Source organism: Trichechus manatus, unplaced genomic scaffold, assembly GCF_000243295.1.
Source record: "Trichechus manatus latirostris isolate Lorelei unplaced genomic scaffold, TriManLat1.0 scaffold00008, whole genome shotgun sequence".
Classification (NCBI taxonomy): Eukaryota; Metazoa; Chordata; class Mammalia; order Sirenia; family Trichechidae; genus Trichechus; species Trichechus manatus.
The window spans coordinates 19,077,263-19,100,499 of NW_004443944.1; the positions used below are offsets into that span (position 1 = coordinate 19,077,263).

General features: G+C 40.6%; 1 protein-coding gene across 2 annotated transcripts; it reads right to left on the reverse strand.

Moving 5' to 3' along the window:
• Window positions 1–274: 274 nt before the first annotated feature.
• Window positions 275–22,524, reverse strand: YWHAB (tyrosine 3-monooxygenase/tryptophan 5-monooxygenase activation protein beta). Of its 2 annotated transcripts, none has more exons than XM_004370314.2 (6): window positions 22,366–22,524; window positions 6,694–6,996; window positions 4,392–4,515; window positions 2,984–3,147; window positions 1,449–1,544; window positions 275–1,107 (listed from the first exon to the last, which is right to left on the reverse strand). In XM_004370314.2, exons 2-6 carry the CDS (start codon window positions 6,991–6,993, stop codon window positions 1,051–1,053), a joined length of 741 nt encoding a protein of 246 aa, XP_004370371.1. In that variant the 5' UTR covers window positions 6,994–6,996; window positions 22,366–22,524; the 3' UTR covers window positions 275–1,050. The 2 variants fall into 2 exon arrangements, with proteins under 2 accessions (XP_004370371.1, XP_023580279.1); XM_023724511.1 differs by lacking the exon at window positions 22,366–22,524 and adding an exon at window positions 7,138–7,442.
• Window positions 22,525–23,237: the final 713 nt, after the last annotated feature.

The window sequence follows — 23,237 nt, forward strand, 5'->3', positions numbered from 1 at the left end:
TAAACAGTAAACAAAAGACAAAGATAATTCAAAAAAAAAGGAGGCAGGAGGACAGAGATTTAAACAGGGAAGAGAAAGCCAACGTCTACAGCCCCCCACCCCCAAAAAAAGGACAGTGGGAAAGAATGTTTAGATTTCAAAATTTAAAAGCCCCCAACTAGGAAGAACCCAACGATTTGAGCACTTCTCAAGTGAAAGGCAATTTCTGCAGAACATTATTCTTAAGGGAATTATCCAGTAAACAGATAAGGCCATTGGTAAGATACACAGCTTGTTTTTTTTTTTTAAGCTCAGTGGTTACAAGGAGAAGTTTCCACTACTGAAGCACAAGTTGCAAACCGATAACACAGTGCAGTAGGAGAGGGGTCTAGTCACGTGTGTTATGTGAGCACTGGACCTTTGAAGGGTGTCATAACCCAGTTATCTGCCACAAAGAATTTCAATTTCAGGCTTCGAGTTTCCTCAGAAGACGACACTATGGACATCTGCGATTGTGAGTGGCAACAGCCCAGACTGGTCAAGTGTCTGTAAGCCCTGAACAACAGGCAGAATTACTGAGTTACCAACTCAAATACCAAATGATAGGTGTCTCACTCCAAGTCCCAGCGTCACAATATAATCTCTATAACTTTCTGTACAACTTTACAATGGAATTGTATTTCAGTGACTGTTTGATAGCAGATTAAGCATCCCAAAAAGTTACACATAATTCAGGTCTGTTTTTTCTACCAGTAAGAGTTCTGCTAAGTTACAAAACCCCATAATCACAGTGTTCAGTTTAAAAAAAAAAAAAAAATTAAACACACGGTAATCCTGTCAATGTTAATCAAAATCAAAACTTCAGAATGCCGTGGCATTTATGTGACCAATCTGAGTTTTAGATACAAATACCAGCTATCTATCCCATGGACCATTTTTCTAGGCTGAGGCTGTGAAAAATCGAGAATCGACATATGATTCTTTTTTTTTTTTTTTTTTTTTTTATCGCACAAAGGGATATATGTGGAAGGTACAGAGTGACACCGAACAGCTCACGAAGCACGGTAGATATTAGTTCTCTCCCTCCCCGGCGTCTGCTTCATCTCCCTGGTTTTCCGACGTCCACAGCTGCAAGAGAAAAGTAAAGCTACAATATCATCAAAGTAGGGCTACTGAAATTTGCTGAGAGAGGTGGCCAGGTCGGTATAGTCTTAACTCACACAACTGTTTAAAATTTTTCCTGTATCACTGGTCAAAACATTAGCTGTCATATTTATAAGCTATTTAAACAATTTAAAGTTTTAATTACACTTAAACCCACTGCCATCAAGTTGATTCTGACTCATAAATACACTTAACAGGCTACAAATCCCCTCTAGAACCTGGGATAACAGCAAGTTATTAAATAGGTGAACAGGAAAGAGAATACAAACCATCCAGAAGTAGTCCCTGAGATTAGCAATACTTACAGTGAGATTGTCCCTAAGTAGCTGCATGATCAGGGTGCTGTCTTTGTAAGACTCTTCGTTCAGTGTATCCAATTCAGCAATTGCTTCATCAAATGCCTAAAACAAAGAACCTTTAGTAAAGAATTCACAGGTTCTCTGGAGCAAGATAAGTCCAATTTTTTCCTACTAACAAGTAAATGTAATTTCTCTTTCTATACAATACTTAGGGAAACACAGGCTATCATTAAATTACTTGCTAATTATTTCAGCAAACATTATCATGTATGTTTACAAAGCACCCACCAACAATGACAAAATTCCTAAATAAGAACTTCGCTATATCCAACAACTCAGCAGGTACTACTGTTAACCCAGAACGTACATTCTAGGCAAATTCACATGATTTTTTTAATTACAAAGACATTTCTCGTAAGTAATCACTTTTTAAAAAAAACTAATAATCAAAAGCTCTGGATATAAAGGATCAAGGGAGAAAGAGAAGCTCGTATCACTAAATCTGATTTGATTAAGTGATGGAACTTTGAAAATTCATTTAAGACACCATTTCCATTTAAAAAACATTAAAGTAACAATTGCCTCCTTTGCTATGAGACCAGAGCTGGATGGTGCCTAGCAACCATTACTGAACATTTTAATCAAAGATTCTATCGAAGAATCCTGATCAAAAGGAGGAAAATGCAGAAGAGAATTTCAAATTCTCATGGAATCCAGACTTTCTGGAGCCATGGAGGCTAGATGAATCCCCAGAACTACTGCCCTGAGATAATCTTTAAACCTTAAACCAAAAATATCCCCTGAAGTCGTCTTAAAACCAAACAACCGTTTAGCTTAACTAGTAAAGAATCTGCCTTGAGCATTGAGCTCTTTTAACATCTATCTATCCGGGATCAAACTGATGACAGCAACTTGAAAGATCAGATAGGAAACTTAGGGGCAAAAAGTTTATGTTAATGCAGGAGGAACATATCAGAAAAGGAGGATGAGCCTGGTTGTACACTGAAAAAATGTAATCAATGTCACTGAATTGTACGGGTACATGTAGAAAGAAACTGTTCAATTGGTGTTATGTTCTGCTTGTATACTCTCAACAAAAACAAAATAAAATATAAAAAAAATTAAAAGTGTACATGCTGAAAAACTATAAAAATATGTTAAAAAGGCAGCTGGGTTACCAAAAAAAGAATATAGGAGGTAATCCAGCACACAAAGAAAAAAGCGATCTGATGTCTTTCATTTATCCAACCATAACCTCAAATCTTGATATAAGGATGACAGTATATAACCAAGGCCCACAGCCCAAGCTTGACAAGAAAAAGCACACTACTCTACCTTTGCCCTGAATTTTCTACAGTCTCTCCCCTAAATAAAAAAGTAATAGGTCTGTATTTATTGCCTAAGAGATACACTGCCAAGCCAATAAAAATCTTTTAAAAAGTCCAAGACAATGAGTTATGTTCAGATTATAAAAAGAAGTCATTAGAAAGCACAAGCATGGTTTTACTCAGAGCAGAAACCACAGAGAAGGTCTTTCTCACCGTTTTTGCCAGGCTGCAGGCCTTTTCAGGAGAATTTAGAATCTCATAGTAAAAGACTGAGAAATTTAGTGCCAGGCCAAGTCGAATTGGGTGTGTAGGCTGCATTTCTTTCTTGCTAATTTCAAATGCTTCCTGGTAAGCCTGCTGGGAGTTCGACACAGTGGCTACAGGAAAGATGAACAACGTTAGGGCTATAAGCTGCATCGCACACTGGCTCTACTATCGAATGGTTTTACCACACTGGGATGGAGCAAATGACCTATCAAATGGGGTGTCAGTGTCTCCACCATTCAATTAAAACACATTTGTTAAATGCTTTTTTCCAACCCAAGTATGCTTTGGAGGAAAACAAAGACAGTAAGTCTACTAAAGCAGTTAAGAAATACAGAAATAAACTTTAACAACATAAAAACCAAAAACCAAACCCACTGCTGTCGAGTCGATTCCGACTCCTAGCGACCCTACAGGACAGAGAGTAGAACTGCCCCATAGGGTTTCCAAGGCTGCAAATCTTTTTGGAAGCAGACTGTCACATTTTTCTCCCATGGAGTGGCTGGTGGGTTCTAACTGCCAATCTTCTGGTTGACAGCTGAGCGCTTTAACCACTGCACCACCAGGGCTCCTTTTAACAAGATAGAATGTGAAAATCATTATGTTCTAGTGGAAAGATCATGGGCTTTAGAGACACAAGGCTCAAACCTAAACTTAAATTCCCAACTCTTAATCACTAGGTGTGTGGCCTGGAGCAAGTCTTCCATAAGCCTTGGTTTCCTTATCAGAAAATGAGCAGCCTCCTAGGGCTGTGTGAGGACAAATGAGACGCAAATGAGGCTCTAAAGTACTTGGCACATATTAGGCACTTAATAAAGTGTAGCTATAATTATCACTATCACAATAATGTGTGATAAAAGTACATCATTATGGTAGTAGTTTTATACCATCAAACATTTAAAGTTTCACCTTTAAAAAGAGAACTACCAAATAATCCTTAAGCTAAAGTTCTCCTCAATGAGTTTATGTCAATGGGGAAGGACAAGTCAGAAAAGGAGGGTGAGAATGCTCACACAACTTGAAGAATGTAATCAATGTCAATGAATTGTACATGTAGAAATTGGTGAATACCATGGTGTATATTTTCAACAATAACAACAACAAAAATAAAGATCTTCTTAAATGCACGACTACACTAGACTTTTAATAACTTCCATACTTTGCCCCTCAGAAACATTCTGACTTGTCAAACCCCCAACCCCGTTCATCACAGGTCAGCACAATGCTGTGGTCTTTTCAATTCTGAGTGCTGTGCTGCTAGTGTCTACGGTGAATAGACAAAGCAAAAACTGTTACAGTCATTATGACGGAAAACTGGTCAAATTTTGGTCAAATTTCCTTAAAAAATACTACTTACTTTGTTTATTGTCTCCAGAGGCCACCTCAGACAGATATCTAAAATAATCTCCTTTCATTTTCAAGTAGAACACCTTACTTTCTGGTTGTGTAGCATTAGGAATAAGATACTTGTCCAACAGCTCCTAAAAAGTGATTAACATTCTGTTAAGAATTTGGAAATCTTATTATTTAAATTGTTATGCTAAAAAAAAACCTATGAGATTCAAAATACACACTACCACTTCTAAATAATATATATTTTTTTAAATCAAAACCAAACAGGTATTTTTCATCCAAAGCTTTTAAATGCTGTTTAGCCCAGGTCATAATAAACATGCCTGTATCCTTCTGTTAAAAATCACTTTGACCATCTATAAGGGATTGATTAAAAGTAGCCAGACAATGAAATGCCATGTAGGCCTTGAAAATGACAATGCAGAACCACACCGATAACACGGAAAGGCTCTCACAAGAAATCCAAGTGAAAAAGAGCAGATTATAAATGCCACATGAACCCTGTCTTAATATCTAATACTTAACAATAGAAGGACAGACACACAAATATGTTAACAATGGTCTCTGAGTAATAGACTAGAAGTGGTATTTACTTTATACTCTTCTACCTTGTCTTTTTTTTTTTTTTTTTAAATGAACTTTTATTATTTCTGTAACTAGAGGGGGGAAAAAAGATTTCCATCTTGGGTGGAATAAAAGATACTAATAGAACAAAACTGCCAAGCACTACATTTAGATTCAAAAAGACCTGGGTTCAAATCCTCCTCCTGCCACTTATTCTCTGTATGACCCTGGACAAATTACCTAGTCACCCCGAGCCTCAGTTTCCTCAACTATATAGTGGGGATCTTAACAGCCATCTTCTAGAAGAATTATGAGGATAAATGAGCTAACATACATATAGTGCTCAAAAGGTGCCTAGCATGTAGTAAGCACTCAGAGAGTAGCTAATACTATTATTAATAATAAATTCCTTTAAACATTTATGCTTACAACACAAGTAGTTCTGAAGGAGTCCACGCTTCATATACAGAGCAATATTTTCGAAGAGTTGTTTTAGAATGTGGCATCCTGAAAAACTGGTTAAGAGGCAGTAAGTACCATGCTCCTCTTCACATTCTTTCAGATGCTCTTAAAAGCTGGTCTAGATTTCAGGAATTATGGAACTTTCTTGCCCTTGGAATGCATGCCATACTTCATCTGAATACCAGATGTACCTAACATTCAGGAATTAGTGCACCATTAACAAACCCCCAAATAACCAGCAGGAAACAAGTTTAGCCATGACACTCTTATACCATCAGTCTAATAAAAAGAAGCTCAATGCAAAAGCTTAGTTATATGGGGATTTAATCAATTACAGTGAGAAGATGCAAGGAGCAGTAGTCATTTTAATATTCTTTGCAGACAGACAGGGGTAACTCCTTATGGGTTAGGGATGAGGAATACTGTCTGGGTTGCTGACAAGTTTTATACTGGTTTTCAAAAGAAAAGTATCATGGGCAGTAATTCAGAGAGGCAGCCAGCAGGGGAGGAGGTGGATCCACAAGTGTGAATTCCTCTTCCCTTCAAAGCAGGCCTTACCGTTCATTTTTACCTGATTTCACCTGGAAGAAAAAAAAAGTTCCCAGTGGGCTCAGGGTGTGAGGGAAAGACAATATGATCATGATTTGCTGTATGACTGCACCCCTCCCACCCAACCCCAGACTGTGGCCAGGGGAAAGCAGTTAGGAATCAATCTTCTGACAAAGGCATATATAAAACACAGAAGAGCAGAATCCTCAATCGTTTATCTGGAATTGGGATACATGCCCAAACTAATGGATGTGCCTAATTTTCAGACAAAAACAGGACTTCATACTGTGAATTATAGTGAAGGTATGACTGGGGAGAGGCTGGAAGGCAGCTCAGCTTCTCGATCCTGCCTCTCCTTACTGGAGATGATGTCACTACTTAGACCAGTATTTAGAATAAATAGCCTGTCCGTGGCTGCGTCTCTCTAAAATCTTGCCCGTCTGGCCTCAATTTCTGAAGAAAAGATGGAGGGATGATGACTAAATGTTCCTGTTTCTCACAGATCTCTTTAATGGGAGAGAATACTCCGTAAGTGATGAGTAAGCTCTGATGAAGCAGGTGAGAAAATCACATCCTATGCTTAAAAATTAGTTGCAAATAGTATGTAGCTTTCCAGTATATTTAGACACCTCCACCTCTCTCTCTCATAAGCTGTTTCAGAGTTTGCATTTGTACATGAAATTAATACTATTTAGAAAGCACTGTTTAAGATGGAAACACTGGCCTCTTACCAGAACATCATTGCAGATGTCCTGCAGTTCCGCCTCTATCCTCTCACGGTATTGTCTGCCCATCTGCTGCTTCTTCTCATTCCTCTCCGTCTTCTGTTCAATGCTGGAGATGACACGCCAGGAAGAGCGGCGGGCACCTACCACGTTCTTGTAGGCAACAGAGAGCAGATTTCTCTCTTCATTGGAGAGTTCATGCCCCTGTTCCGTGACTGCCTTCATGGCTGCAGCCATATCATCATAGCGCTCAGCCTGTTCGGCAAGTTTGGCTTTCTGTACCAGCTCACTCTTATCCATGGTCATTCCCTAGAATGAGAGCAAGAGAGGGAAAAAAAAAAGAAAGCAAATGTCACGCAGGGCCCAAGAAATGCATGAGGGAATTTTTTTCTAACCATCTGGAAAGATGCATATCTACTTCTACTTCCAAATGCCATCAACAATACTCACCATGTATTGGGCACCTACAGGGTTAGGTATGTTGCTAAGTAAGGCTTTTATATTATTTTGGTCAATTAATTTTCCCAATAGTCCTCCAGGGTAAGTATGTTCACAACCACCTCTTCTCCTTTTCTAGAGGTGAAGAAATAGAGGTTCAGAGAAGGTAAGAGATGTGCCTAGGTCAACCCTGCTAGTAGATGGTGGTGTAGTTAGTTGAGTTGAGGTGGCTCCGACTCATGATGACCCCGCATACAACAGAACTAAATGTTGCCCGGTCCTGCACCATCTTCATGACTGATCACCGGTATGCTCAAGTCCACTGCTGTGGTCACTGTATTTTGAGTGCCTTCCAATCTAGGGGGCTCATCGTGCAGCTCTGCATAGGACAATATTCTGTCATGATCCACAGTTTTCATTGGCTAATTCTGAAAAGTACATCACCAGGCCTTTCTTCCTTAGTCTGGAAGCTCCACTGGTATCTGTCCACCATGAGTGACCCTCCTGGTATTTAAAATTTCAGTGGCATACCTTCCAGCATCATAGCAACACGCAAACCACCACAGTACAACAAAACTGTCAGACGGGTTGTGGTAGTAGATGGTAGAGAGCCAGAATTCAAACTTAAGTCTGTCTAGCTCTAAAGCTTTTGTTTTCTCCACTATCCTAATCTGTCTCCCCAACACACAGGGATAGCTTAATAACTATTTCATTGGAAGCTTATGCTAAATGTACATCCTTTACTGCTTTCAAAATTTGTCTTATTTTGACCAAATCTGTTTTCCTCCATCAAATAGGAAAAAAAAATACTAAATATGATTATGGCTTCAATCGATCTTAAACAAAAGATATGATTTTAAATGGTATATTTGACAGTGCCCATCAAGCAATAGGCACCTGAAAAATGGGAGCCATTACTATTATATCTTATGAAATTTGCTAACTTTGTTACAAAGACACACTGCAGGAGAAGAACATAAACTAAGGGCAGCCAGACTTGAGCTCCGTCTAGGACAAGTTCTGCTACTTACTAACTGTACGATACTTAACCTCTGAGAGCTTCAGTTTGCTTCCCAGAAAATGAGAACACTACCAACTCTCTTATGGTGCTGCTGTGAGGAACAAATGACCTGACAGAAGTGAAGACACTCTGAAAAGTTCAAAGTATTATATACAAATACCAGGCAATAATTTTGCACATGGGTAAAGGCTGCAAAAGATATGTGTATACTCCACAAGATGCACAGTAACAGAACTTCAAACCATAACTGAGTTCCATTTAAAAGTTCTGAAATAAATCTTTGTGACTTCAGTTTATCATTTTATAAAATCTCTTCCACACCAATGAAATCCCTCACTTCGCCTTAGTCAATTCTCCATTACAATAGTCACCATTTATAGAGTGCAGTAATTTTTTTATAATACATAGCTAAAAAATTATTTATTAACCAATAATCAGAGGCAGTTTATATGTACTGTCTGTTTAAAATTTCAATACATCCATCTGTGCCACACAGTGTAAAAATATGCTAATATCTTAAGACATAAAAAGATGAAATACAACTTTAAACAGTAGTAGGAATGTCGGTATTTTTAAGCATATTTTTTCACTACTAGCTACGTAAGACTAAAAATGATTAATAATTTAAAAATAGCAAAGAAAGTAAAACCCCTACTCACAAAATGGTTTTTTCTCAAAAGTCATTTCTGTATGTTCAAGGGAGAAATTTTACAGACAGGGCTCTACCACATAAAAATGTTTTTATTAAATGGACCATAATGATAAGATTCACCCAAAATTTGGGAATTTAGCAAGAGTGAGTCCTCCAGTTCAGAACTACAATTTTTCTTCCCAACATGTATTAGCTAAATCATATTCAGAGCTGTGTCCTATATAAGCCTCACCAATTCTAAGTTTACACTCAGCGAAGCAAGTCTCACCATGATCCATCTGACGCCTTCACTCACTTCACTAGACTGAAACTACAACAGAGACAGTGATCCTCATGAAACATTCCAATTGCTCCCCTACATTTCCCAGCAATCCCCCTGCAGTTAGGAGGGACCATGTAGTAGTTCCATCCAATAAAACATAAACAGAAGTGATGCTACCTCCAGGCTAAAACTGAAAAGCCTATGTGCAATTCTCCAGTCTGTCTCTTTCTACAGCCACCACCTAAAAGGCCACGTGTTCTAGGTGGCACAGTCACGAAACGGTGGAGTTCCTGAGTACATCATGCAGAGATTCTTGCAGACCTGCACTGGACAGGCAATGTGAAAAAGAAATAAATTTTTGCTGGGGGAAGCCACAGAGATGCTGGGGTTGTATGCTACCATAGCACAAACTAGTCTACTTTAATACAAGTATATAAAAAATGCATTATTTATCATCTTGACATTATATACTCTCTCAGTTATGTCTAACTTTTTTGACCATAAAGACTTTGAGATCAGAACAATATCTCCATCATTAAATAACCCTACTTCATTGTTCCTGAAAGTGCCAGGCAACAGCAGAGAGAAGTCAACTTTCAAGAACTCAATAAACTTTAGAAAATTTCCAGTCTATAGACTTTTTCAATGTTAGCACTCATTTAGTGGCCCTCTTCAAAGTTCACCTGTGCAACTCTACCTATGAAAGGTTCCAATTAATAAAGTGCTGGCCAAAAATCAATTCAGAGCTAAGCCATCCCATGCAGTATTCTAGTAAAGGATCAACAAAGTTGATCACCAAAGGATCAACACAGCTAAAAGATGCAAAGAAACTCTTTGGTCCTACTAGGTCCCAAATTAAAAATCCTTCCCCCACTTCCTCTCTCCTTCCAAAACATTAAAAGTTACATCATACCTCTCCAAAGAATTTTGACAACTCCTTGGAACTGTCCAAATGTACACACCCTATTTCCCAAAATAAAATGTGGCCTTTCTGGTATGGGGCCAACTGTTTCAACTTTTCTGGGATCATTACAAGAACTCTTGGAGATGCATACCTTAAAAAACCTGTATCCATAATTGGTTTATTTCTTTTTAATTACACACAGACACCAAAACAACTCACAATAAACAAAATCCATGCTAAATGCTCGACGCCTACCACTTATGTAACTTTTGACTTATATAACGAGGATTTTGAAGCAGCTAGACCAATTTCAACAGGAAATCGGTTACACAACACCCAGCAGTTTAGAGAAAGGCAGCAAGCAAGGGAGAAATGAAACTGTTCTTATGTCTACATGGACAATACATCTTCCATCCACTACTCTCCTTCTTCTTACTGCTTTCAGTCTCTCATCTCTAGCCCCTTCAGGTCTTTGCTATCAGAACCATCTTCTTAAAGCTCTGATCAAGACACTTCCTCTTCCAAGTTCCCTGCTGCCCACAGAAGTTGTTGTTAGCCATCCTGGACTCATGGCAACCCCATGCACAAGAGAACAAAACGCTGCCAGGTCCTGTGCCATCCTCCTGGTCAGTTATGAATTGGACCATTGTGATCCAAAGGGTTTTCATTACAATGGAGTGTCAGATTTCCTCCCTGTAGTGAAAGCTTCCCAACCAACCTCTCACCCTAGACTTTCCCACAAAATGCCTTCCATACAATGTGCTTCTACCAAAATGCTGTCTTACACTCAAAGTGTGCTCTTCTGTCTTTGCTCCTTGAGCCACTCCCTCTACCGGGAATATCTTTTCTCGTTTACTCTGCATAAAAAATTCTTCAGGCCACAGCTCCAATGCCATCCCCTCCATGAAGCCTTTCTTAAACCACTAAGTCTGCACTATCTGATAGCCACCAGCCAGCCACATGTGGCTATTCACCTGAAATGCGGCTAGTGCCACATGTTGAAATCGTAACACAATGAAACCTCTGAGAACTGGAACTTGATGGGACTGCTTTGTCTTTCTGGGTGTCTCAAGTTTTCCACCTTTGACAGGATGCACTCTTACCACTTTTCTATTGTTCCTTTTAGTGAAAAATGTTTTTTGAGGTTTCCCCTTCTCTGACAGTTTTCCATCTTACACAGGTTCTGGCTTTCACAGGTTTTGCTGTACTTTGGATATAGTGTGTTAAGTAAAACATATTACTAAAATTAACTTCACTTGTTTCTTTTTACTTTTTTAACATGGCTACTAGAAAATTTTAAATTATATGTGGCTCACGTTCTATTTCTATTGGACAGTACTATTCTAAGCTAAATTTAATCTCAATGCATTTCACCTATACCTCTCAATGTGTTATCTCATTTCTTCAGTACTACAAGTATTTGTATGTATCTTAAGTCCCTTGTTGATGCTGTTAGGTGCCATCAAGTTGGCTTCAACTCAGCGTAACCTTATTTTCTAATTTCCTGAGTTGATATGTTAGTTTACTTTACTGTATCCTCTCTTACACTATTGTTGTTGTTAGTTGCCATCGAGTTGGCTCTTCATTCAGGATCATCAGTACATTTGAGTCCATTGTTTTGGCTATTGTGTAGATCCATCTCATTGAGTCTCCCTCGTTTTCAGTGACACTTACTACACCATAAGCTCCTTTAAAGCGTATCTCCCACAGTACCTTGCATTTAATTGGTAGGAACAAATATCTGCTGAATGAATAAATGGCGAAATGAAAGAATAATATGACTGAACACTGGTACAGTTCTCTCTTTACTCAAATAATTCAAAGCACCTATTCTCTAAAAGTACATTAAATTCTCATTACATTTATACCTCATTCCTTGCACACTACTTTAAAATTACTGTTCCTAAACTACTCCTTTACTCATGCCTTCACCGTTATTCAATAATTTTTAATGACTCCCCTTTTGGCTACTCCATCAAATCTAAACTCTATCTGGCTTTCAAAGTCCTTCATAACGTTAGGCTTTCTCACCCACCGTTTTCCAACATGTAACGTTCTCTCAGGCTGGCCATTACCACATGCTCTATGAACACCACGCTCAAACATACCTGAGTCTACCTCATCTAGAATGCTCTATCTACCTCCTGCCAATCTATGCAAGCCCTCCCCATCCTTCTAGGGCTAGAAAGCCTTCCCTGACTACTCCAGTCCCTAGTAATCTACCCTGCGTATGAATTCAAACACACTTGTAGCCTATTACACAGTCTAGGGCTTCTTTATGCTGTTCTATGTTACAGTGAGGACTGTACCACTGACCACTGTTTCTCAAGTGTATGACCACAAAGGAAAGTGTCACATTTGTTTCTCACTTAACACCTAAAACTGTGCCCAAGCACAAAACTAATGCTCAAATAAGTATCTGATAATTTTTTCAACAAATCATTCCTTGGAGAGCAGAAAGAACACAGGCTACTTTCATTTGGTACAGCAGAAAGGCAACGGGACTATGCGTAAGAACACAAACTACCATTTCTTAGCCAAGTAATCCTGTTAAATCTCAGTCTTTCAATCTATAAAATGGAGATACAGTGAAATCTGTGAAAGCCGGAATTCGATGGGACTGCCTTGTTTTTCTGGGGCTCCTAAGTTTTCCACCTTTGACAGAGTAAGGTTTTAACCACTTTTCTATCGCTATTAGTGGAAATATTTGCATTTTCCACCTTACACCAGTGCCGGCTTTTGCAGGTTTTACTGTAACAGCATCTACCTCAGAGGAGTTGCTGTGAAGATGGGGGACAGGGAATTAAAGAATTGTAAATGTGGAAATCTTTTTTAAAAAAATACAGTGCAAAATAAATTTGAAGTATTATTATTCCCCTTGTAGTACCTACAGCATCACTGATTTAGCCCACAAAATGTGAGCTTGGATTTTTGTTAATATCCAATTCCATGAAAAGGAAGAGCAAAAGTCTAGCTTAATCTTGTACAGGAAGTGAATATGTTATAATGTTAACATTGCTAGATAAGACTCCAGATCTGAATGTCCTCAAAATGGACACACGTTGACTGTAAATGTAACTGTTAAGTTTCTTCTGAGACTTTGAATGAAGATCCCACCAAGAAAAACAATGGCTGTAAGGTCTTTGTCTTTTAAAGTCGTAAAAGACTAGTCTGCTAATCAGGTCTGGTGCTAACACAGCACGAAGAGTCAGGATACCAGAGCAGACAAATACTCATTAGAGGCTGCAGGAGTCTAGCCCTGAGGTGAGCCAAGAGATTTTCCTTGATATGAGCGTACATCAGGAAGACACTGACACGTTTTATGGCTGAGACCAGGCTCTATACAGTGTATGCACACCCACCTGATGGGTGTCAATCTGTTTTAAACCACTGGGCGCAGCAAATCAGAGGACTGGGAAGCATTTGCTGATAAAACAGCAACTGCTTAATGAAAAACTGGAAACAATCTATTCAAAAACGGGAACGTCAGTCAATTCCAACTCATGGCAACCCTATAGGACAGAGGAGACCTGTCCCACAGGACTTTCAAGGAGCTGCTAGTGGATTTTAACTGCTGACCTTCTGGTTAGCAGCTGAGCTCTTAACCACTGCGCCACCAGGGCTCCGGTTTAAAAAAAATAAAGATAGATGATACAAGATTACACGGCCACTAAAACAAGGGATTTAATGTCATGGAAAGATTTGTTAAGGAGATGGGGGGAGGGGGAAGCTGCACAACAGTTCTTTTTTGTAAAACATCCCCTCAAGAGCATACAAACATGAATAGAAAAGTTGACGCCAACCCTGTGGTGGTGATAACATTATAATAATCTTCATTTTCTTATTTTCTGAATTTTAGGAGCCCTGGCAGCACAGTGTTTAAAGCACTCGGCTGCCAACTAAAAGGTTGGCAGTTCAAACCTGCCAGCCACTCCACAGGAGAAAGATGTGGCAATATGATTTCATAAAGACTTACACCCTTGGAAACCCTATGGGACAGTTCTATTTGTCCTATAGGGTCGCTATGAGTCAGAATCAACTCAACGGCAATGGGTTTGGTTTTCTGGTTTTAAGTACTACTTTAAAAAATTTTTTTTTCTATTTTTTTAATAAAAAATTTTTAAAGAGAAGTCATTGCTGCAGATAAACAGGAAGTTATGAAAAATAATTCTAATGGTGTCTACCAAATAATAGGATTTCCTTCAAAAAAATGAAACCCTAAGTCACACGGTAACTGTTGAACCAAGAGTATCTATGAATCAACCTAGCCCCTCTTTCTCAACTCTTTGACTAAGGGATGTTTCCCTAACAGGGCTCCAAGTTCTCAGAGGCCACTTTCCAGTGGACAGAAGCAAATATCCAAGGATAAAAAAAGACTAACCATTCCTAATTTATATTCTAAAAGCACTGCTAAAGAAATGGCAGCTGTAGCCTTTGGAGCATTAACTTTTGGCTATATTTTGTTTTCAAGAAAAAGAACACACTTAATTCTAAAATAATGAGCTTTAATTGAGTTTAATAATTTGTCAGAAACTTAAAACAAGGATTGCATTATCAATCACGCGTCAGAAATTACCCAAGCACTGTACAAAACACACGAGTAGAACCCGGCATTAGGAAAGCTCAGTATGTAACAAATCTGGATTCTCAAGAGAAATTAAGTGATTTCTCCACATTTTCATATTATACCTGTTGCCATCCAGTGGATTCCGACTCATAGTGACCCTATAGGACAGAGTAGAACTGTCCCACAGGGTTTCCAAGGATCTGAATGGCCATCCTTTTGGTTACCAGCCGAGCTCCTTCATATTATAACTTCTCTCAATCTCGGTTTCTTCAAAAGTTAAAGGGGGGACACTAACAGCTATCAATTAAGAGAATGTACATAAAATGCCTATGTAGTGCTGGTCTGAGAAAGGCTCAATAGGCAAATATTCTTACTCTTAAGCTACTTGACAAAAATGTAATGCATATAATGTGTGCTGAAATAACTGCAAATGGAAACGCTACCAATTTTTCCAAGAAGTCTTTCGATTATTCACTGAGAGGAGTAGAAAAGAAATACAAGCAGAACAGTGTGGTCCTACACACTCCCAAAGCTTATACTCCAATGGCAGGAACATGAGAAGACAAACCCATTTAAGGGTTACAAAGCTCTCCCTTGGAGAAGCAACCAACTAAAATTAGAGGGAAGAGGTTTAAGGTTAAAAGTGCCTGGTTTTATGGGATAGGAGTCCCCGGGTGGTACAGTTAAGTACTTGACCACTAGCAGAAAGGTTGGCAGTTCAAACCCACCCAGAGGCACCTCGGAAGACAGGCCTGGTGATCTGCTTCTGAAAGGACACAGCCTTGAAAACCCTATGGAGCAGGTCTACTCTGCACACACAGGGTCACCATGCGTCGGAATTACCTCGACAGCAACTAACGCCAACAACAGGGCTCTGTATAGGAGAGAAAAAGGGAGTTCCAGATTGGGACAGGAAAAACAGATGTATGAATAAAGTACATGTTTGTGGCTGTAGATGGAACAGAAATCAAAACCCAAAGTAAATACAGAAATGAGAACAATTATCAACTGGAGAGGGGAAACCGAACAGGGCATCTTAAAAACCCAGACTCAAAAGTTTCAAAAGGGTAAGGAACTGATGACAGTAAATTCTCAACAGCATTCACAGACGTACCATTCCAAAGAGAGCATACATAGTGCCTTAAAGTAAAAAAGTTACAGTTCTGGAGTCACTCTGCTGAAAGAAAACAGATGTCAGGCTACTGCAGGAGGACTGAGAAAGTAAGTAGGACCAGGTGGTTTGTGGGTGTTACCCAGAAAAAGTTAAGTAGTCCTGGCTCTCAAAGAAAACTACTCACTGAAAAACGTCCACTCTAAAAATGTCTGTGTGCCATTCTACAGAAAAACTGAGGAGCCCCGGTGGCTCAGTGGTTAAGCACTACGTTGCTAACAGAAAGGTTGGCAGTTCAAACCCACCAGCCACTCTTCAGTAGGAAGATGTGCAGTCTGCTTCTGAAGATCCACAGCCTTGAAAACCCTGTGGGGCAGTTCTACTCTGTCCTATAGGGTCACTATGAGTTGGAATCAACTTGAGGGCAATGGGTTTGTTTGTTTTTTTTAATAATAAATTTAGTTCCATTCAAACATCTGCAGGCCCTTTATTAGAAAATAAGATACAACTTACTTGAAATACAGAGTATTTAGCACTTATATCCAATGGATACTTAATTGTGGAGGCAAACTGCACCTCTCTTTCAAAATTCCTTGACCTCTTTTACATCAGTTGTTGAATATCATTGCTAAAAGGATGCCCTAATAGTCAAGATTAAACTTAAAACAATGGTGGAGGTGTTAAGTGATTTGCCAAGGTCACACAATGGGAATCAATAACAGATATGACAATAAATTGATCTCCTGGGTTGAAGTGATCAATCCAAAAAGACAATAGGCTCATTGCGATCCATAAAACAGTCCCATCTGTTGACCTTGTGAACTGGTTTCAAAAGCTTCAGGGCCCAAATAAACAAATAAACCCTGTGCAGTAATGGGGGGGTGGGGGGGAGGGAGTAACCAATTTAAAAAAAAAAACTCAGGCCCACCAACATAATGGAATGACCCTGTCCCATTTACCAATACCACACACCAGCTTCTATATGGGGCAGTCCCAGGTAGCCTAGGATAGTTGACCTCTATGAGTCTCAGTTTTTTCATCCATAAAACAGGCCTATCTACTTAAGAGGATTCTTGGAAAGAGTAAATGAGTTCATGATGCGAAACACTTAATGCAGTCTCTGCACACTGTAAGCACTCAAATAAATGGCAGCCACAGTATATTCCACACAAAAGGCTAACAAAACAAATGGTCAGCCCCAGTTAAGGGACACTTAACTACATACCTCGTTTTCTTGTAAATCCAGACTGCTTTCTTTAAAGACTTTTAAAAGATTTTTAAAAGACACACATGTTAATTTATCTATGCCTACTTGTAAAACAGCACTTATCGGTTTATTTTAAATGTTTTTGTTGGCTCCCACACTGGACTGTGGGCTTAAGGCAGGGACTCGGACTTACATCTTTGAACACCCAATGTGTAGCACAATGCCTGCCCCAGCTGAATATAAAACTATTTGATTAACCGATGCATTTTTTTAAAAGGTGAAAAAGGCTGATATTTCCTATGTAGACAGAGATAGGTAGACCACAGCTGATCAGTAAAATACAGACTATATATAATGTCTGTCTTAGACTCCTTTTTGAGAAGAGCCATCTCAGCTCTAGTCAGGAGACAACACTATACTTTTTCAAGACTAATACTTCTCAGCTACTAATCCTTATATTTACAGATTCAAAAATCCAATCAATTTCTGTCAAGGATGATGAAAACATCTGGTGACAGTTGCTCAAACGATGAAAGTAATCAGTGTCACTAAATTATACATTGAAAAATAGTTAAAATGGCAAATGTTTTGTTATGTATGTTTTACCACAATTAAAACCAAATTCAACTATAGCTATACAAAAAGTCATATTAACTAACTGGCTTAGTAATTATTACAACAAAAATATCCACCATGTACGATCTGCCTAAATGTACAAAGCGCTGAGGGGTTTATATCAATCAAATAATGTAATCCTGAGCATCTAGGAGGGACGTATGCTGTCCCCTTTTACAGATGCCAGGAGTAACTTGCCCACAGACACACAGCCATATACAGCAGAGCTGGGATCTAAAACAACATTCATTATAAAATTAATCCTCCTTTCTGTATGCAGCACTATTTCCTAAACAGCAATTATAATTCCAATACTTACTTAAGGAAAAGACAGACTAGACAATTTTTTTGGGAGAGTCATATAAAGTTTAGTATAGTTGAGGATTTAGAGCTGGCCTTAAGACAGTAGAACTAGCTTTAAAAAAATCAAAATAAAATTAAGTTAAAAATAGCATATGCCAAAAACTTATCCAACTGTCAAACAAGCTTTAAGGCAAACAATAACAAACGAGAGGGCTCATATCTACTTTATTGGAGCCTTGGCTCTCTTTGCCCTGGTCAAAAACAAACACCAAACCCATTGCCAATGAGTTGATTCCAACTCATACTGATTCTATAGGACAGAGCAGAATCGTCCCGCAGGATTTCTAAAGCAGACTGCCACATCTTTCTCTCACGGAATGGCTGGTAGGTTCGAACTGCCAACCTTTCGATTAGCAGCCAAGAGCTTAATCACTGCGCCACGAGGGCTCCTCGTCCTTGTCAAGGCATCAAGGCCATTCAGAAGTAACTTTTCTTGTTGGGTCTGTTTGGAAAAACAATGAACTAAACTAATCAGTACAGGAAAAAACTTACATAATAGAGGACTAGCCAGGTTTTTTTTTTTTAAATCATCTTCACTAACCTACAGTCAGCTCAGAATGACTTGTTCTTTTGAGGCAAAACAGGCCACCGATCATTTTCATCTCATTACAAGTATTAAAACTACATAACTATGCTGACATTAGATCTTTTAGCAGAGAAAGCAGCAGGATGAGTGGTTTTTAGCATACACATCACAAAATACAACACATTAGTCTGATTCTCCCCCTTTAGTATTAACCGTAGAAAAACTCCCTCAGATTGCAGCTCCAACTGCCAGTTTCTCCATCAAGACATGAAGATGACTAAACCAAAAAACCACACCCGTTGCCGCTGAGTCGATTCCGACTCACTGCGACCCTAGAAGACAGAGTAGAACAGCCCCATAGGGTTTCCAAGGAGCAGCTGGTGGACTCGAAATGCCAATCTTTTGGTTAGCAGCCGAGCTCTTAACCACTACGCCATCAGGGCTCCACGTAGATGACTACTAGGATCATATTCATGTAGGGAGCCAAATGGTTTTAAAGCTTGAAAGTTACTATTATATAATTTCTTACCCCGGGCTAGTGTGAATTGCCTCCTCCCTTTGAAAGATGTAGAAACCAAGCAACTTAAAGCACCTCTAGAAGTAAATTTTCATTCATGCTCTCAGGTATCCTCATTTAAAGGACAACTACTTAGTTTGATGCCACTGAAAGAGCAGGTGGCATAACAGGATGTTATAACTTAGAACTTGCTCTCTACTTATGTAGATATAGTCCCTCATTCCTCCTCCCCAACAAAATATGGGAAATCTAAAAGTCTACAGGGAAGCAATATAATAAATAGAAATTAATAATGATGATCCTGACCAAATTCCATAAGCTGAAGAAACCAGGGCTGGATAAATCAATATGCCACAAAGGAACTCACGACCTTTTTCCCTAGTCTGAAGCAAGTACTGGATTTTTCACAAGCTTGCTTCCTAATGTACACCAGCAGTATCAAGGAATCACTACATGCCAGGATGCAGATACCCATACCCCGTTGCCATCTAGTCGATTCTGACTCACAGAGACCCTATAGGGCAGAGGAGACCTGCTCCATAGGGTTACCAAGGCTGTAATCTTTACAGAAGCAGACTGCCACATCTTTCTCCTGCAGAGCAGCTGGTAGGTTCAAAGCGCTGACCTTTCAGTTAGCAGCCGAGCGCTTAACCACTGCGCCTCCAGGGCTCCTTAGGATGAAGATATTTCCTTCCAATAAATTACATTATATCTATCCTCAAAAATAGTTAAAATTCCTGTTCAAACACATTTATTTTAATAGGATACATGTAAAGACAAACTAAGGACTAAAAAGTGTTCACATGAAAGAAATGCATGTGTTGTTCTACCACACTTCGAAATCTATCATTCCTTGGAGCCAGACTGCGTGGGTTTGATTCCTGGCTCCAGCACTTACCATCTGTGTGACCTTGGGGAAATTATTTAACTTCTCTGTGCCTGCGTTTCCTCATCTGTAAAATGAGGCTAACAGAATTATCTATTGTTCGTTGTTACAAGGACTGAGTTGATATGTGTAAAGTGCTTACAACAAAGCTTGGCACATAGTAAGTGACAAGTGGTAGCTATTATTATTATAGGCTAATTGCCTGATGCTACCTCATCAGTTGGTAAATAAATCTCAAATGGATGGAATGCATACATACATATATACATCTATATCTGTGTTTGTGTTCATGAATATAATCAAATAACATCAAACACTATATGGCAGATGCTTATTTTAATTATTGAGTTTGTCACAACGACCCAGCAAAGACTACATTCCCATTCCCATTGTACAGATGAGGAGATGGGCTCAGAAAGACTAGAGATGCTATATGCAAAATAAAGTTCTACAATCACATATCATTTTTTGAAAGCAACATGTGTACAAGAGGGTTTGGTTGCATCGGTTTACAACTGAAGAAAAAAGCCATTAATAGTGAACACTGTGGTTAGAAAATAAAATCAGAAGCTTGTATTTAACAATTGACAGGTTGTAAAAAGGCCTCATGGCAACTCTGGAGATAAGAGAAACTAAGAACCAGAGATTTAAGTAATATGCTTAAGACCACACAGCTAGAAAATGCTGCAGGCAAGACCTGAATAAGATTTATCTGACTCCAGGTCCACTGCTCTTTCCGCTTCTGTATCCACACAGCCAAACAGGCAAAACGCACTTTTTGCAGTCCCAAATCTCTGGAGACACAGCCTTGGGAAGTAGCACTATGGGAATTTGCCCAGGCTGGTTTTATGGAGTGTGTCTCCCTGATCTCTAGAGCTCCAATTCTAAAATGGCTTCAACTTAACACAAGCACTGCATGATGGGAAACGGACAGAAAATTATAGGGTAGGAGCCATACTCCAGGGGCTGACAGTCCATAAATATTTGCTACTGATGAATAAGGATATTCAATCTAAAAACTAGGTGTGTGGTCTAGGCCCAATCTGCTCTTTTCATAAAGGCTGCATCTGTAAGATGGGTGAATGGTTTCTTATCTCACTGAAAGGAGAAGTTAGAAAATAATTCAGCAGTTCCTACTGGATTATCAGCCTTCCGTTTTGAAAGCCACACTTAAATTCTCACTTGCGTCCAATAAAACTGACAGGTTTTCCCCTGACCACAACATGGGCTGCTAAGGGCATGAATTCTAGAAAAATGAGGGGCTCAGACAACTAAGATGTTCGTCCCCAAATAAGAAATGGGTGCACTAGAAGCAGTCAAGAAGAAATTCATTAAGAACCACTATTTATAAATTTCCAGCAAGAAAACGCAAAAAGCTAAGTAGCCATGTGTCCAATTCTATAAACAGCATTACGTTTATAGACTGCATCTGAACATTTGAGGCAGAGTGAGAAGTCCAGGTAATTTTCATATTCTTACGTCCTTCACCTTTCTGTTTTGGCTTCTGTGGCCGTCTGATATTCTATGACCATAACATCATCCAAATTCCATCTCCCCCATAGGGCAAGTAAAATCAGAGGCTGATGCTACCTAGCCTTAACAAAGAGAAATGCAGTGAGGGCTAGGACAAGAGACGTGATTTTTACAGAAAGGTTGGCAAATTGTCTTACCAATACTGCCACACCTTTGAAAGCCCCATTACGTACGAGTTCTCCATTTGCAACAGACAACAGTGTATGCATTTCCTGAAAAAAAGGGGCACAAAATCATGCCCACCCCTTCCTCACCACTAGGGAGGCCAACAAGCAAATTTCAGATCGAAAAATCTGCTCTGATACAGTATGGGGGAATTTCGGGAGAGGACACAAAAGATACTCGCATTAAATGAAGGTAAATGCTGTGGGAAAATGTTTCGATTCCCAGCCTTTGATATTTTTTTTTTCCCTGGGGATCCGGCCTAACTCAGTAACCGGTTCCAATAAATGTATTTTCTTGATTCAAAACTCACCCCTGTTCTTCCCAGGTAATCTCGGGTCCTCCCAGGCTCCATAACCAATGAATGATGATGAAATGGCTTTACTGCAAAGTGGGAGGGGGTTTTCCCCTTTTTGTCTCCCAAGGTTAAACCCCCTTACTCATCCAAAGAGAGTCAAGCAGGGGCCCCGGGGCTCGAGAACTCGCCCGTATTTGGTTAAATCTTAATTTCTGGAAACCGGAAAACAGGGAGGAGGGGGTGATAGAGCCGAAAGGGACCGTTCTAGCCGCTTAAGACGAAGGGAGGGGTCGTGCGGAGATCAACGCGTGAGAGGAAGGGAGGACCCAGGATCCACGTTCGGCTGTCCTTGCCGGCCTGGTAAGGAACCGCACCCCGCCAGCCAGGCAAGGCCATAAGCGGCGAGGGAGGCCCGCGCCTCTCGAGAAGGCAAAGGGCCCGGCCCCGGAAACAGGGAGGGGCCGCGGCGAGGCCAAGCCCGCGCCGCAGACAGCCGCACGGGGCCTAGAACACCGCTCCGCTCCCGCCGGAGCCCACCCGCGGGGCCGCCGGAGTCGAAGAGGAGCCTCGTGCTTGGGTTCCCAGGGGCTTTGGGCGGACCCGGCACCGCACTCACCGTAGGCGGACTGGAGGGAGCAAAGACGCTTCCAAGCGAAGCTCAGAGCGCGATGACCGCTTCCTTCCCAACCCCGCTTCTCAGGCGGCGACGACGACGGCGGCGGCGGCAGCGTCCGTGGCGACTCCTGTGGCGGCGGCGGCGACGGCGGGGGCAGCAGCTACCCCGGCTCCGGAATCGGCGGCGGGTGGCGGCACCTCCACTTCCGTTCCGGTCACCACTTCCGCTCCGCCCCAAGCCCCGCCCCGCTGCTGCGCCGTCTCTTCATTGGGCAAGCGGGGCACGGGGTTCCATCGGCTTTCCGAGAGGGGCACTGACTCGAGGAAGGAAGAAGAGGAGCGGGGTCCTGCAGGGCGGGGAAGTGCGGAGGGTCGAGGGTGGGAGCGAGGAGGCAGAAAGTGAAGGGGACGGAAATGGGGGGAGGAGAGGGGCGCGGGAAGAAGAAGTGGGAGGGAGGGTAGAGTGCGAAGCTGAGGGCGGGGGTCAAGAAAGGGATCTGTGGGAACAAGGACTGGGAAACGGGATTGGGTTTAGGTGGGATGTGGGCATAAGGGTTTTCTTGCCTGCCTAGTCTGGGAATTCGCCAGGACCAGCCTGGAGACTCGGTCATCGGTTTCCACTCCACCTCAAAGTAATCCTCACGAGGTCGGAAGCTGAGGCCCATCCCCTTTTGCTGAGTGCTTTTGAAAGACAGGACTAAGTGAAGAACGGGAATTGCTCGTCCCCTAAATTGTCACTTAACCCGCCCTTCAGTCCATCAAGGTGCTTAATTCCCCCTTTCATAGACTGAAGAGGCCACGTAAAACGCCAGGTTCCGATGGAGAAGGTCTTTTTTTAAAGCCTGTGCACGCGATCACTTCACTGAGATATTC

What these genes read in the sequence shown, in the direction of transcription:
- YWHAB (XM_023724511.1), bottom strand. An exon ending in CTCTGGAGACAATAAACAAA is followed by an intron (nt 3,148 to 4,391) that starts GTAAGTAGTATT and finishes TCTTTCCTGTAG; the next exon opens with CCACTGTGTCGAACTCCCAG. An exon ending in CCTGCAGCCTGGCAAAAACG is followed by an intron (nt 1,545 to 2,983) that starts GTGAGAAAGACC and finishes TCTTTGTTTTAG; the next exon opens with GCATTTGATGAAGCAATTGC.